We start from the raw sequence: 16,559 nt of genomic DNA, 5'->3' as shown, positions 1-16,559 counted from the left end.
GTGGCCTGGCCCAGGCGCCGACCTGGCGGCCTGGACCAGGTGCAACCAGGTGGCCTGGACCAGGCACAACCAGGCGGCCTGGCCCAGGCGCCGACCTGGCGACCTGCAAGACGTGCTCGCTGACAAATTCGGCATGCATATCCTAACACTCCCACGATCCTTGGAAGTTGGCCCACGTGCCGAACGATCCAGAGGGTGGTCAACGTGCATGGCGGTTGCCTCAGGGAATCTCGGACCACTTAGACGACTTCTCGGAAATCTCGGATGCGGTGTGTGAAGCCACGCCAAACAATGCCTATATAAAGGTACCAACCCCAATGGCATAGGGGGGCAAGTAAGCATATTCTAGCTCTCATACTTTGTGATTTTTAGCTTGCAGTCTACTATGAGAGTACTGACTTAAGCATCGGAGCGGCCTCGCCGGGCTAGCCACCTCAGGTCCTCTGACATTGATTCCTTGCAGTTTTCTAAAGAACTACGAAGATCAACAATCAATCCAGCTCGCCACCAGGCAATTCGGCCCTCTGGTCAGCTCGGCAACTAATAGGCAGATAGGCCCTCTGGTCAGCTCGGCAACTAATTGGCAGCTCAGCCCTCTTGTCAGCTCGTCACCTAACCTGTCTAGCTCGGCCCAATCAGTTCGGCACCTAACCTGCCCATCTCAGCCCAGTTAACTTGGCCTCTGAGTCATTGGCCACTTGGAAGCAGACCAAATGATGAGGTACTTAGCACAAAAAATTGATACATCACAAAAAATTGATTCATCATATATAAAACTCTAATTTAGATAAAATTTTACATGGATTTACAATCAAATTAAATGCCAACAAAACTGAACCGAAATAGAGTTTTACGTCAATCTTAATTTACACTCCTTCCAAATGCCACCAAAACCAAACCAAACCGAAATGGTATTCACATCAATCAATCTTGATTTACATCACTTCCAAATGCGTAGAAGATTGAAAGCTCATATGACTATTATTGGACCTTACTTCTCTAAAACAAGGCTGATTTAATTTAAAGTGCAGGAACAAACGCAGGGCCACTTCCAAGGGTCCCAATTGATTTGACGAACGGTTGAGATCATTTAGAAGATCCCTACACGTGGCAGATAGGTGGGGTGGGTTAGGAATATACCTACTTTTTCTGAAATCATTTTTCATGGGTCATTGGTAGCTAGATCCTCGTTAAAATGGGCTGCTTGGTTATCAGCTGAAGCCTAATCAAACATACCATCAGGTTTCGGTTCTTGGGCCTAGGCCCAACTGTATTATTTTTGGGCCATTTATTAAAACACTCCCTATAGTCTTATAGATTTATTTAAACCTATATATAGTTTGCATTTTATGAAAATATCCCGTATAATTTGCAACCAATTTACTTAATGAACCCTTTCATTATGAACTATTTGTTTTGTCATATGAAAATAGTAATATGATCACCTAAGGTAGATGAAAAATGTTTAATGGCATGGACCTAAGGTTGTTTATTCCAAAAGTACCCCTAAACTGAGTGGAAAATGTTCGAGTATGGATCCATGATTGTTTATTCTAAAAGTACCCTTAATACTTTTTTGTATAGAAAACAAAATTGACCAAATTGAAAAAATAGAGTGATTGTCCATGTTTTACTAGGGGCAAAAATGGAATTTTTGTTTTTAGTTTATTTTGGTTAAATTTATTTGAATGGATGTTAGTGTTAACATTATCATTTTCAACTTTCATCTAATAAAGGTCGATTAAATAAATTGATTGCAAATTATAGAGGATGATTTAGTAAAAACAAATTATAAAGTAGCTAGGTTTTAGTAAATTCATGAAACTATAGGGATATTTCAGTAAATGATCTTTTTTTGGGTAAGTTCATAAAAACTTTGTGCGTATATCATCTCGTAATCTTTCAATAGAATAGACTCCAGCCAAAGGGGCACTGAAGTTATAGATCTTGTCCGATTCGAGGTGTTCTGAACTGAAGACACAATCAGATAGTCTTGCAAATTGAATGAGGCCAAGGTGGAAGAACGAAGCCACATATTGAAATCTGCAACCAGGAGAAAGGTCAGAGGCCCGAGCAGTTATTCCCCGGATAGGTACTCCGACACTCAAGTCAGTTGAATAGAGAAGAAAGTGGTAAGGCCAAAGAAGTGAGAACAATGCTGGTCTGAGCAGAAGAGATGGTGCAGAAATATTCTCAAAGTGTGTTTTTTCAAAAGTCCTTTATCTCGAGTAGAAATTACCTATTTATAGTTGGATGTCTATATTCTAAATGGATAAGGCTTCTGGAGTTATCGGGATGAGGTCATCCATTAAGGTCCTCGGGATGTTTCATCTTCCCCGACGGAGTCCGCTTCCTCATCCATGTAGGACACTCCTTAGTCGTGATCATCCGTTATACATGATATCAACGTGATTAAAGAGAGAATGCCTGCGAAGACTGTCACGTGACATCGTTGACCAGTTCAACCATGGCCCGAATAGTTATAATATGATGCGCCACCTAATGTCCCACTGAATTTGACAAATGGGTTGAATATATAGTGAGAGTGACTCTAATAAAGTCTGGTTAGTGATTAGAGAGAAGAGAAAGGGTTGTTTATGCGGACCAACATTAAAGCACACCCATGAAAAAAAGAAATTGTCATATGGCCGGTTCAACCTGCTTTACGACTTGATTATGGATCGTAGAAAAAATATGCAAGTATTTGAAGAAAAGGGATGTAAGGTTCAGTTTGGAATCAATTCATGTAAACAAATTCCAAGTATATATACTAACTTTAGAACATGGCAGACCAAATTTTGTAAATCTGAAGGGAAGTTTTCAAGTTACGTTGGAAAGCTCAGGAGGTTCCAATGAAGCTTCTCTCTTGCCATTCTGGCCTCTACTCTCTACCAGCTGATTGTGGGGTTACTAGGCTGTAATCTATTTTCGGTTGAATCAATGTTTTTGGACCACCATTGACCTGGATGGTCAAACTGTTTAGACCCAATCATTAGTCAAAAATCATTGAATTGGTTGACAATCCATTGATTTGGGTGGTCGAATTATCGATCTGCTCGGCCCGTTCAACAGTTTTTAACCATTTTTTAATTTTAATTTCTTTTGTCAAAACAGATCATCCATTAAAACCGTACAGTCGAACCATAAACCCAAAATCCAATGGTTAAAACGGTTCTATTTCCGGATCGATTTTTAAAGCGTTGGATCGAACCTCAGACTAAGGCTTACTCCGATAGGCTTGATTGCTTGAACAACAAGGCAGCCAAACACAAGCACTCAATACATAAATATATTTTACAGTTTTACTTAGATTTACATGGGGAATGATTCGGATACATCCTCTTCTTGAAAATCCACATCGGAAGCCTCCTATTTTATTCTTTTTTATTACAACCAGTTCCAGATAAAGCTTGCAGAGATGTAATTACTAATTATTAGTGTGAATAAGAATATCAACCAGAGCCACATATCACACAACAGCTACAAAATGAGTGAGTCTGATATGTTCATGCAGAAACACGAGAATCAAACAATCTGGACTTACTCTAGATAAGATGAATGCTACTAGTTTATGCAAATGCAACTCTTTGATAGTACATTAATGCTCAAAAGACATGGTGGAACTGGAACCCTTTGAAAGACAAATAAAAGTTAGGAAATAGTCTGGCCCATTTTATTGGTAGGGCGCTGCCCATAAAACCCCATATTCACAGTCTCACAGATAAAAACCTACACGACACGATCAGCCAGACAAAAATTATTCCAATCTATTGAAAATAAAAGGAAACTTCTTCCGGGATTGATGCTAATAATTCCATTATTAGCATCTTGTCCTGGTTTCTATCGCAGAAACTCCATTCAACTTGGGTTGAATGTGAATTTATTAATGTCTCTGTACAACATATTTTAACTAGCTAGCTAGCTAGCTAGGTTCCTTCTTCCTCGTCCCTGTTGGCGACAGATGATCCCAAATCAGATGATTCAAAGGTGACATCAAGGAAGTAAAGCAGGAAAACCAGAACAAAACAGCAGATGATCATGGGTATTGGGCCAAAGATCCAGAGGAATAGAGGGAAGGAGAAGTAGAAGGCACGCAATCCAAGAGACCAGAAATAGCTGCCTCTGTTGACGGCCCGAGCCACATATTCCTGCGTTAGATGGGGATGGATAGGTGAGGAGACCTTTTTGACTGGAACGTTGATAAGGATGCTTGCATGGCTGTAGTACCGAATAGACTGCACATTCAAGAGGAAACCCGCCAAGAAGCATACCAAGATGGAGAAAATCTTGATTGAGAACCAAAGCTCGCTTTTATCACCGAATACCAACTTGGACGGCCTTTCACCGCTGTTGATCATTAACAGCGCGATGAAGGAGCTCAGCATGATTGCCGTCGTTGCCAGCAACGTCGACGCCATTATGTTGTTTCTCAGTGTCTGCACAGCAAGAACGCCGTTCTTGGACGCATCCTATATACCATCCATTCAAAATGTATACATTATTAAGAATTAATTTGCAATTTCTTATGTACAGAAGAAAACACGATTTTACTGATGCGGTGCCTTAGACTTGATTAAGGCATACAATTCTGTTAATAAGGACAAGTCTTTTAGGGGCGTTCCATACTCCTTTTAATTAGGAACACTCCCCTCAACTTTTTCTTTCTCTGGTTTATATTTTCTGTCAAACCAAATACAGGTACAGCGCGCCCCTTCGGATTTAAAATCTCTGCTTCAAGCTAGCAATTAATTCCGGTACATGATATGTTAAAAAATCCCCCACCCACTAGTTGTTCTTCATAAAAGAAAAGGAATAATTTCTTAACAGCCTTTGTGGCAGGGAAGAAATTCTAGTTACTCTCAGGTAGGGCATAAACAATTCGTATCAAGATCACATGGACACTTTGGAGTTTCGACGTTGTACAGATATGAACCAGTCCTAAGCCCCTAATCACTAATGTTAGTCTGGTGGATGCTCAATGAAAACCACATGCCTTGTTAGCTCAATCACTAAAGTGGAGATTGCGATGCTCTGTCTATGGCAAATAAAGAGACTGAGCTAAGATGACAGTGAACTGCTTTCTCTTGCAATGAATCAAAAAATAAGATAAAAAGGGGCAACAATGCAGCTGGTCTGGTCAGAGAATATTTGAAGCAGAGCTGTTTCCTATTTTGCTATACTTTTTTTTGATATTTATAGTTTTATATTGTAAGTTATGCTAAGTTTCCTGCTCCTGGGATTCATGTAAATCTTTCTAAACAGTTAATTTTAGGGAAAATTCCTGATATCCAAATATGAAATACGACAATCTAATACCTACCGTTAATGGACCATCAATTATGTATGTCACATGATCTCATGTGTGATTTAAGACTTTTTAAAATGTCAAAATTACCCTTAAAAATAAAATATAATGTTCATCATCTTCTTCCTCAAGAACAGAAAGCTTGGGCTCTGTTCTTGGAGGTTAGAGGTTTCCTTTTTTGGGTTTTGGTTTAACTGGAATTTTGTGCATCTCCTCTGGTACATCCTTTGTTATGAAAGTTAATCTTTCCTCTCTCAAAAAGAAAAAAAAAAAAATAGTCCACACATATTTACCATTACATATTGTTAGAATAAAAGCCAAAGTGAAAAATAAAAAGAAGGGTAATTGTGGCTGATGCTGACAATCCATCAGATAGGGAACCTAGTGGATTGGGTTAGTTGAAAATGAATCCATAGCCGATCGAGCACAAAAAGAATGCATCGTTAAAGTAAAGTTAGACAAAAATCAATTTGAAACTTCTTTGCACTGTCAAATGATTAAAACTTGTTTCAGACTTAACCCTAATTGTTTGCTACAATTTTGGTACTTTAAAATCCACCTCGAATAAGACTAGAACAGAAATAAATGAATCTCATTAAAAACCAGGCAAAAAATGTATAACTTCAAAAGTATAGAACACTTAGTAGGAAGCACAAATGCAGAAGATCATGAATGGAATGAAACTTACAGGATATAGAGATAGCTGAGAGAATGTTTAGCAGAGTCGAGTTGCTCCAAAATGTTTAGCAGACTTTTGAAAGTATTTTAACCAAGAGCAGAAATAAAACACGCTGATGTAAATTCATACTCACAAAGTCGTTGCAAGTTTTTACCAAGAATAGAAAATTCCAAGTTTTAAACAAATTATTTTTATTTTTTTAACCTAACACAGTAACATTTTATCCCTATAGGTATAGGTAAAAGAGAGGAGAAGAACCGGAAGCTTTATCTTGATACTTAAGAGAGAGACAAAAGAGTTGTCACATGGGTGAAAATTTTGATGGTTGGTTCTGATTTTAGCGGATGATTGATAAATAAAGTTAGGTGACACTTAATGTAGGTACTAAATTATTGTGTCATGTTTCAAAAATTCGAGTACTGAATTGTAGCATTTTAAAATTCGGTGACCAAATTGTCACTCAGTTCAGAGTACTGAATTTCTCTTAATTTTATGCTAGTTTCCTTTGTTAAAAGATTGAAAAAGAAAAAGTATGGACGAGCTCGGGTATATGTTTCTGGCCCATTATTATCATTTCCAGTTTGGCTGGCATCACATCCCAGGCTTGAGAATATATGCCCGGAACCAATGTGGACCTAGGCCAGGCTGCAGGCTGGGCATCCAAGCTCGTCCCCATAAATTAATAAAGCTTTTCTTTGAAGAAATTAGAATTTAAATTTATGCTTATATTCAAAACTACAAATAATTTTAATATACATACATGCATATATGTTACAAGTAAAATATAGATGCATGTTATGGGCTGATCGGGGGAATGCAGACCTGTGCAGAAATGATTTAAATCTAATATCACACCAATCGCAATAGGGAGATGGGTCTTTAAACAAAGCTCTAGGTTGCGAAAGCATACTTTTAAGATACAACAATTGAAAGTGTTTAAGAACATTGAACGGCTTTAATTTTTAATAAAATATCAGATTGAATTTGAAAATGTTTTAAATGTATGTGCTACAATTTATTCTCTTAAATTCTCACATATTAAACAAAAATTCTTGGTTAGATATACAAATATTAGAGTGACAACTTTATCTCAGTGAGCTAATATAAACTTTTCAGCTAGAAGCAAAATAATAATAATAATTTAGATATCAAACTAAAAAAAAAAAAATCCTGTGATGTATAGCTAAACTTTTATAGGACTTGAGAAATTGAACGAACTTGACAAACCTTAAGCTCGGTTTTTACGAGCCCAAGCCTTGGTTGAGGCAGAATTCAGAAATACATGTTGGCTGATCTCTGGGTTTTCTTTTGTATTAATTTCAAGAAAAACAAAAAAGTTAGCGATGAGGGAAAGGAAATGGCCGGAGTACCTCCATCATAGTTCGAACCCAAATGCCCCGGTTGATGGCATTGACACCAAGTACCGTCTTGGTGGGGTGCTTTAAGATCCGATAGAGAAGCCAGATGTGGTAAGCCACCATGACGGAAAGTCCCAACGGAACCATAAAATAGTCGAGAGTTTTACTCTTCATTGCTGCTACAGGAAATTAAGTCCTGATGAAGATGAACGCAGAAGAGCGAGAGAAGCCAAAACAGAGTATGGCTATTTCGTTTGTTGTGATCAGTTGATATCTTCAACCCTTTGAGGTATTTATATTATATTCAGTTGGCAGACGACGTTGAATGTCACAAGTGAGAAAAGAATCTTCTGCAGCAACCGCTCCTTTAATTTGTATCACTAAACCCTTTTCAGGATAGTTTTGGAATTCCTGGCTGACCTCCTATTCTCTCTCTCAGACAGCGAAACTCGCCGTAGAGAATTCGAACTCCTTCGATATTTTTATATTATTTTTTTTTATAAATCATAACTCTTCCATAGTGGATTTTTTAATTATTTTTAAATCATCAATCTCGCATCACACCAACGCACAGAATGAAATAACCACGAGTTGGGTTCATGTATACACGTGTTTTAGGCTCATCTTCCCGCGTCCTGACTATTAGTATTAGATTTCCAGTCTAGAAAGTAATTAATATAAAATACAAACAAAGTTCTTTGTTATTTTCTTAATTGGTAGAGGCTTTAACCATAAGTCAAAGGCATTTTCCTTCTTTTGTACAGTACGTGCAGTAACGTGGACATACACCTGCTGTCTCAATTTACATTAATTGCTCGGCAGAAGTGCTCATACCATGTACCACTTTCAGTACCTTCTCTCCTCATTAAAAGATAAAAGATGCCTCTCATTAAATTATTTTTCTTGTTGTCGGTTTTACAAACAAGTCAACATCATTTACTTTCAAAATATATAATGGGTTTTAAAATATCTTTTCATCTGATTATTTAATATTATGTTTTATAAATTATATATTTAAAAATTTGCTTATATTTTGAAAATCATTATTTTTTTCCAAAAATATATACTGTTTTTTTTTAAACAAAACCTACTCGTTTTTTCTTTTGAAAATAAAAACAGAATTTAGGCTCCGTTTGTTTGTGATATAAACACTGAATCGGGGTATTTATGTATCCCAATTTGTGTGTGCGAGCGTTTATTTGATATGTAAAAAAGTAATGATTATCAGAGCAAAAATGTATTTTCCGACACTTTTGTTTTCTGAGAAGAGAGAATTATTGTACTTATTTTTTAGATATAATTTTATGTTTTTTGATAATTAACTTTTTGATCAAAGTTAAGGCATTGGAGTATAATAAGATAGTTGGAGCATTCGATGATAGGCCCATACTTTTGCACCATTGCAAACAAACAAAATAAATGCAAAAATGGCCCGACCTCGCAAATATTGTTAATAATTAGCAAATATATTTTTTATACCAAATACATTTTTATTAATAATTACTGATGAAAGAAGATTTGGCCCGACCTCGCAACCACTCAACACGTGGCAGAGGCACCAGCTCGGCACGACGGTACGCCCCAGGCGCGAGCTCCAAAAGGAGGAACCAGCGGTCCGAGGTCCCCAAAAGGAGCCCGAACTCTCCCTTTGACCCCAAACCTTACGAGGAGCGCAGAGGGCAACAACCCGAACTAGCCCGCCCCAGGGCAGTTCGGGCCACACCTCTATCCGAACTCAAGACTTCACCTCGCACACCACTCCAGCACTTCGTCTCCAGGTCACCGAACTGAACAACCGTACCGTACCTGACACCAAAGGAGTCCATATCCTGAGGCGGCGCACCTAACTGACTTAGGATCTGACGCTTGACAGCCGCACTTCAACGGCCACCTGCCACCGCCACCTCCAGTTATACAGACGGCTCCGACATAGAGAGCAGTGGCGGTTCTGCCTCAGCAGGGGTGATGACACCCGAACTAGCAGAAGTGCAGAGGTAATGATACCCGACCTGACAGGAGCTTGGGAGTGAGTGCGCAAAGTGGCTATAAAAGGCCCCCTTCCCCTCAAGAAGAGAGGTATGTGATAATTTTGCGCCATCTGGTTTTTTATCTTGCCTTCGAGGAAATACTAACTTGAGCTTCAGAGCACTCTCACCGGGTTCTTCCCCGGAGATTACTCGCTTTCTCCTCTGTTTCAAGCACCTTTTGCTCCAGCCCGAGGAAAGATCGTTGATAGCTAGGACCGGCCGGATTGCGCACCATCAATTGGCGCCGTCTGTGGGAAACGCTTCTAAAAGCCTCCCTCTAAAACTCTCATAACCCCTTTTTCCAAGAAACCCCAACACTCATGGCTTCTTCCAACAATGTCGGACGTAGCACGGAGATGAACGCCCCCGAGGAGCAACTTCAAGTCCCCGTGGTGTGCATTGGACAGTTCACCATCCCCATTTCGGTGGATGGGATCCCCAGCCTGAATGCGCCACGAAAAGTGGCACCCGTGAACCTTCCCGCCGTGAACGTCCCCCTTCCTCTCTCTATCGAGACAACATTTACCGAACCAACTGCTGTCCCCCTGGCGACTAGCCAGAACCAGTTTGATGACTTGATGCAGTGCATGCGGGCAATGCAAGCCCAAATGCAGCAGTTCCAACGGCATCAGCTTCAGCAGCACCAAGTACTGCACCACATCTTTCAGTATCACTATCAGCAGCAGTTCCCCCAACTGCCTCCTCTGAACCAATCACAGCTTCCACCTCGGCACCCTGCTCCAAAGCCAGTTAAGCCCTCCCCTTAGGGCGGACGCCATCACCGAGGAGAAGCCTCCCAACTTCAGAACCCCCCCAAGAGCCAGGCCTCATCCCCGGGCCGGGGGAAAAGAAAAATCACCCCCGCTTCGCAGCTCGTCGGTGGGTCGGGAACCTCGCCTGCCAAGTCAGCACCTCGGCACTCCAAGTTTGAGCTCCCGCCCACAGAGAACCGATTCAGCGTCCTTGCGACAGACTACCAACAATCCGGGCCCATCGAGCTCGGCAACACAGAGGCCAGCAGCGCCAGTACCAGGCCCACTCAGCAATGAAGACACCGGCGAAGTCATCGAACAGCCACCCGTGTCTTGCCCGAGCTCCGAGGTAAAGAAGAGACAAGCTCGGACGAGGTAAAAGCTGCCCCTATTCTCTCAGTCCCTTCCCCCCTCTCATCAAAACTCCTTACAGTCCCCATGCCCAGAGATTTCAAACTCCCCCCTTTAGACAAGTATGATGGGTCCTTCGACCCCAACGACCACGTTGATGCCTTCTAGTCCCAAATGCACCTAGCAAGGGCCAATGAATCATGCATGTGCGTGGCCTTCACTACCACCTTCAGGGGGGTGGCCCGCACCTGGTACCGGAACCTGGCCCCCGGGTCAATAAGAAGCTGGACCCAGTTCGTGCAGGTCTTCACCGCTAGACCTGTTCATGGGCCGGGCCGGGCCGGGCTCAGGCCGGGCTTTTAGTGTTCATTAACAGAAAAATAATAGGCCTGAGCCCGAGCCCGGCCCGACCAACGGGCCTAGAACTTGGGCCCGAGCCTGAGCCCGAAGCCCGACCTAAGAAAAGAAAATCAAAATTTTCCCTATTCAAATAGACATTATCTATTTTAATTCAGATGTTTTTCCCCTATTTAAATGAACAATGGGCCTACAAGTGAATCAACAACCTTCTCAAATCAAAAAATTTATTCAAATGGACATCACATAGGGATTTTACTTAGGTTTAACTATAGGTCGAGCCGAGTTTACTTTGGTTTAACTATAGGTCGAACCGGGCCAGGCTCGGGCCGGGCTATTTTGGCAAAGCCTGACCCCGCTCGAATTTTATGCGGGTCGGGCTTTCTGGCCCGAGGTTAAGCCCGTGGGCCAAAAAGCCTGTTCAAGCCCATATGGGAGTCGGGCCGGGCCGGGCCGGCCCGTCGGGCCACCCAGCCCATGAACAGTTCTATTCACCGCACACTTTGTTACCAGCAAGCGGTGCTCCAGAACCGAGGAAAGCATCTTCGGAGTAGTCCAGAGGGAAGGAGAGTCCATCCAGGGCTACATCAAGCGGTTCAACGATGTGTGCTTGCAGATACCACAACTGGACCCCGCGGTGCAGTTCGTGGCGGCCAAGAGAGGAGTGACACACAAGGAGTTCAAGTGGCACATGGTAGCTAGCCAGCTCGCGACCGTAGGTGAATTCCTCAAGCTCGCGGATAAGTTCATGAGAACAGAGGAGGAGATCAACCAAAGGACCGAAAGCGGGATTGAGAAAAGGAAGAGGGAAGGCGAGCCCTCCAACCCAGATAACAGAAGAAGGAAAGATCCAGCCCGGGAGACAAAGCTGAGACAGCCGTTCCGAGCTCCCTTAGCATCTCAGACGAACTACACACCCTTGAACACGAAGCGGGCCGAGATCTTGATGACGATCAAAGACGCCCCGTACGTCAAATGGCCACCTTGCCTAAAAGGGAACCCAAATGAGAGGAACAAAAACTTGTACTGTAGTTTCCATAGAGATCACGGTCATAGTACCGAGCATTGTAATAATCTCCGGGACGAGATAGAGGGACTCATCCGTCGCGGGTACCTGAGAAATTTTGTACGACATAATAATAATAATAATAATAATAATAATAATAATAATAATAATAATAATAATAATAATAATAATAATAATAGTAATAAGACAGGTCGGCAAGGGGAGCACGATAGGGATGCCCTCGAGTACAGCAGTAGGCCGGCCGAACCTTCACAAAGACAGCCTCCGGAAGAGAGGCCAGTTCGGGGAACCATCCACGTGATAGTGGGAGGTTCGGTGGTAGCGGGTTGTACTTCGGCAGTGGCCCAGGCATCAGTTCGCGAAGCTACCCGAGAAGAACAAAACCCCCCGAAGAGGCCGAAGACGGAGGAACCGATTTCCTTCACGGAAGACGATGTGCGAGGGGTCCACTACCCCCACGATGACGTGCTTGTCATAAAACTGAGGATCAGTGATTTCGAAGTCAGGCACGTACTTGTTGATTCAGGCAGCTCGGCGAACATTCTCTTCAAGTCCGTGTTTGACTAGTTTTAGTTGCAGAGAAGCGAGGTGAAGCCCGCGAACACTCCTCTGGTGGGCTTCAGCAGAGAGGAAGTCAGGCCCCTCGGGAAAATAACAGTGCCTGTGGAAGTCGGCACATGGCCCTGTGCGGTCAGACTCAACCACGATTTCCTGGTGGTCGCGACCCCCTCCCCATACAATGCCATAATAGGCCAATCACTCATGTCCTACGGGCAGTGGTCTCCACCTACTACTTGGCAATGAAGTTTCCTACAGACTTCGGTGTGGGGTAGCGCGGGGCGACCAACTTGAGTCTTGCAAGTGCTACGTTGCCGCCCTGAAGGGAAAAACCAAGGTGGCCGACGACCTCGAACTGGAGCGGCCTACGGAGCAAGGCGAAGAACGAGCTTCGCCCACAGAAGAAACGGTCGCAATCCCAACTTCAGCTACGGACCCAGCTCGGACGCTATAGATCGGTGCTTCCGTCCAGGAACCTCTACGAACCGAACTGGTGAGTTTCTTACTTCAAAATTTAGATATTTTTGCATTGTCCACGGCCGGTATGCCCGGTATTGACCCCAACCTTATAACTCACAAACTTAATATTGACCCTGTAGTCAGACCCATTAGACAAAAGAAACGCAACTTAGCCCGAGAGCGTTGGAGGGCGGTCGACGAGGAAGTCGAAAAGCTTCTTGCAGTAGACTTCATAAGGGAAGTTCATTACCCAAGCTGGGTAGCCAACCTGGTGTTGGTAAAAAAGGCAAACGGTAAGTGGCGCATGTGCGTTGACTACACCGACCTGAACCGAGCTTGCCCGAAAGATTGCTTCCCCCTCCCCAGAATTGACCGCCTAGTGGACGCGACCTCGGGACATGAGTTGCTAAGCTTCTTGGACGCCTACTCGGGCTACTACCAAATCAGGATGGACCAGTCCGATGAGGAAAAACCCACCTTCATAACTGAGTTCGGCCTGTACTGCTACAAGGTCATGCCTTTCGGACTGAAGAATGCTGGGGCGACCTTCCAAACACTTGTGAATAAGTTGTTTCAGCCCTTAATTGGCATGAAAATAGAATGTTATGTAGACGACATGGTCGTCAAGACACAGTTTTCCCAGGAATTAATACAAGACTTAGATTTTGTCTTCCAAATTCAGCGTCAATTTAGCATGAAACTGAACCCAAACAAGTGTGTCTTCGGTGTCACCTCGGGTAAGTTCCTAGGGTACATCGTCAACCGGCGCGGTATTGAGGCCAACTCGGACAAGATAAAGGCCATCCTAGATTCATAGATATGAGACCACCCCGAAAAGTAAAAGAGGTTCAGAGGCTAAACGGCCGCATAGCCGCTCTGAGCCGCTTCATGTCCAAGTCGGCAGACCACTGCCTGCCTTTCTTTAAAACAATCAAAGGCAAAGGATTCGAATGGACCCAAGACTGCCAGCTCGCGTTCGACGAGCTAAAAAACTACCTCGCTAGTGTGCCAATCTTAACCAGGCTCGAGGAGGGCGAGGTCTTAGAACTGTACCTCTCGGCAAGCGACGAGGTGGTCAGTTCGGTACTAATAAAAGAAGTAAATCGGGTCCAACGATCCATCTATTATGTTAGTAAAATTCTGTAGAGAGCAGAGACGAGATACCCGCATATAGAAAAGCTGGCATACGCACTGATAATTGCAGCTCGGAAACTCCGCCCATATTTCCAGGCTCACACTGTCATCGTCTTGACTGACAAACCTTTGAGGCAAGTCTTACTCAAGCACGAGGTTTCCGGTCGGCTGACGAAGTGGACCATCAAGCACAGCGAGTACGACCTCCAGTATAAGCCACGAACTTCTATTAAGGCCCAAGCCTTGGCAGATTTTATCGCCGAGTGCACGTTCAGCCCCGAAGTCCCTAGGCCGGTTGAGCTCGAGATCCCCAGTTCGGGTGAGCCCGGAGCTCCCAAGCCAACAGAGTCCGAACCCCGTGAAGTAGCAGCCAGGGTGACATCTCTCCTAGTTAGGCCAAACGTGAACTGGGATGAGGAGCCCTGGATCCTTCACGTAGATGGCTCCTCGAACCAATAGGGCAGCGGAGCTGGAATAGTCCTGCGCGGCCCGGATGGCACGAAATTGGAATACGCGCTACGCTTTGAGTTCGCGGCATCCAACAACGAGGCGGAGTATGAGGCATTGATAGCCGGGCTGAACCTAGCACAAAAGGTAAGAGCAAAACACATAGTTATCTACAACGATTCCCAGCTTGTGGTCAACTAGGTTACGGGCGAATACGAAGCACGCGAGCTAACTATGATCGCCTACTTGGCAAAAGTAAAGGAGACTCTGCTCAACTTCCAGTCACACTTCATCAAGCAAATTCCGAGGTTAGAGAACACTAAGGTCGACGCCCTATCCCAGTTAGCTAGCATCAGTTACAATGCCATGAGAACCGTGTACATAGAGGACTTACCTCGACCTAGCATTCTCGGTGGGGCAGAGGAGGTCGCTCCCGTCCTTGAAGCAGAGCTGAGCTGGATTGACCCACTTGCGAGCTTCTTGCTAGATGGGACCCTCCCTGCGGACCGCAATGCAGCCAGAAGGGTGCAGTGCCAAGTAGCCAAATATGTCATAATAGACGAACGGTTGTACCGACGGTCCTACACGCTCCCCTACTTGCGTTGCTTGCGACCTGCTGAAGCCGAGCTCGTACTCTGCAACACTCATGAAGGTCTGTGCGGCAGACACTTGGGGGGCAGAGCCCTCGCCCAAAAGGCACTTCGACAAGGGTACTACTGGCCAACGATGAAGGCAGAGGCCGTTGAGCTCGTCAGAAATGCAACAAATGTCAGAAACATGCCAATATCCACCATCAGCCTGCTGCCGACCTCAAGTATCTCACCAGCCCATGACCCTTTGCGCAATGGGGCATCAACCTCCTGGGGCCATTCCCGCTAGCAACAGGTGGGAGGAAGTTCCTAGTGGTGGCGGTACATTACTTCACAAAGAGGATAGAAGCTGAACCTCTTGCAACAGTTACAGCTCGAAACGTACAAAACTTCTTTTGGAAGAACATAGTATGTCGCTTCGGGTAACCTCGGGTACTGATCTCCGACAACGGCAAGGAGTTCGAGGACATCAAGTTTCAGGAATGGTGCCAAGGTATGGGGATTCGGCAGAACTTCACATTGGTCACACACCCGCAGGCAAACGGTCAAACAGAAGTAATGAACAGAGCTATCCTCCGCGGTCTGAAAGCGCGACTAGACCGAGCTAAAGGGTTGTGGGCGGACGAGCTACCAAGTGTTCTATGGGCCCACCGAACTACGGAAAAAACCGCCACAGGAGAGACCCCCTTTAACCTCACCTATGGCATTGAAGCGGTAATCCCGGCGGAAATCGAAATACCTACACTACGACTAGAAGCATATGACGATCAGACAAACGAAGACGAGTTACGTACCAACCTCAACCTACTGGACGAGGTAAGAGACCTCACGTACATCCGGACCGCAGCTTACCAGAAAAGAGTAGCTCGGTACTACAATGCCAGAGTAAAAAAGTGGAACTTCCGCGTCGGCGACCTGGTTCTCCATAAGATCATGGCACCCGAGCCCGGCGTGGGCAAACTTGGACCGAATTGGGAAGGGCCCTACCGAGTAAAGAGAGCGCTCGGGGGGGCATACGAGCTCGAAACTTTAGAGGGCAAACAAGTACCCCGAGCATGGAACATCGTTAACTTGAGACGATACTAACTATAGATCACCAAGCGAAGTGGACTAAGTCGCTACCAGAGCCTGAGGGCTAGAATGCCGAGCTAACAAGGACCTCGGCATGGGCAAGCAAAGGCAAAAAATGCCAACCAAAAGCTCAGGCAAAGTGCTAACAACGAACTAATAGGGACATCGGCATCACGAGTGTAGTAACCCGGGCAAAAAATGGGTTGGGCATATGGTCAGTTCGGCAATACGGTCAGTTCGGAAGAAAGAGTGACCAACACTTAACCAAAAGATAATCATTCCATTGCAAAATACTTTGTATACATTTCCAAAAAAAAAACAAAACAACAACAACAGAAGCGAGCTCAACGATACCCGAAGGTCCTGCCTCGTCCTCAGAATCCGGTTCACCGTCAGCAGTGTTGGCCATTTCCTGAGTAATGCACGAAGTGGTTATGGCGCTAA

General features: G+C 44.2%; 1 protein-coding gene across 1 annotated transcript; it reads right to left on the bottom strand.

Moving 5' to 3' along the window:
• Positions 1 to 3,620: 3,620 nt before the first annotated feature.
• Positions 3,621 to 7,607, bottom strand: LOC104602501 (uncharacterized). The gene is made up of 2 exons (XM_010266220.3): positions 7,355 to 7,607; positions 3,621 to 4,469 (listed from the first exon to the last, which is right to left on the bottom strand). Exons 1-2 carry the CDS (start codon positions 7,514 to 7,516, stop codon positions 3,927 to 3,929), a joined length of 705 nt encoding a protein of 234 aa, XP_010264522.1. The 5' UTR covers positions 7,517 to 7,607; the 3' UTR covers positions 3,621 to 3,926.
• Positions 7,608 to 16,559: the final 8,952 nt, after the last annotated feature.

This window comes from Nelumbo nucifera, chromosome 2 (genome assembly GCF_055504915.1).
Source record: "Nelumbo nucifera cultivar China Antique chromosome 2, China Antique-T2T, whole genome shotgun sequence".
Lineage (NCBI taxonomy): Eukaryota > Viridiplantae > Streptophyta > Magnoliopsida > Proteales > Nelumbonaceae > Nelumbo > Nelumbo nucifera.
Note: the sequence above shows the minus strand (reverse complement) of the source record. Positions and strands in the feature narration are given on the sequence as shown.

Bases quoted from the DNA above. Each gene is read 5' to 3' on its own strand.
- LOC104602501 (XM_010266220.3), bottom strand. From the start codon at position 7,516: ATGAAGAGTAAAACTCTCGACTATTTTATGGTTCCGTTGGGACTTTCC. The intron at 4,470-7,354 runs GTACTCCGGCCA...GATGGTATATAG, and splicing joins GGGTTCGAACTATGATGGAG to GATGCGTCCAAGAACGGCGT.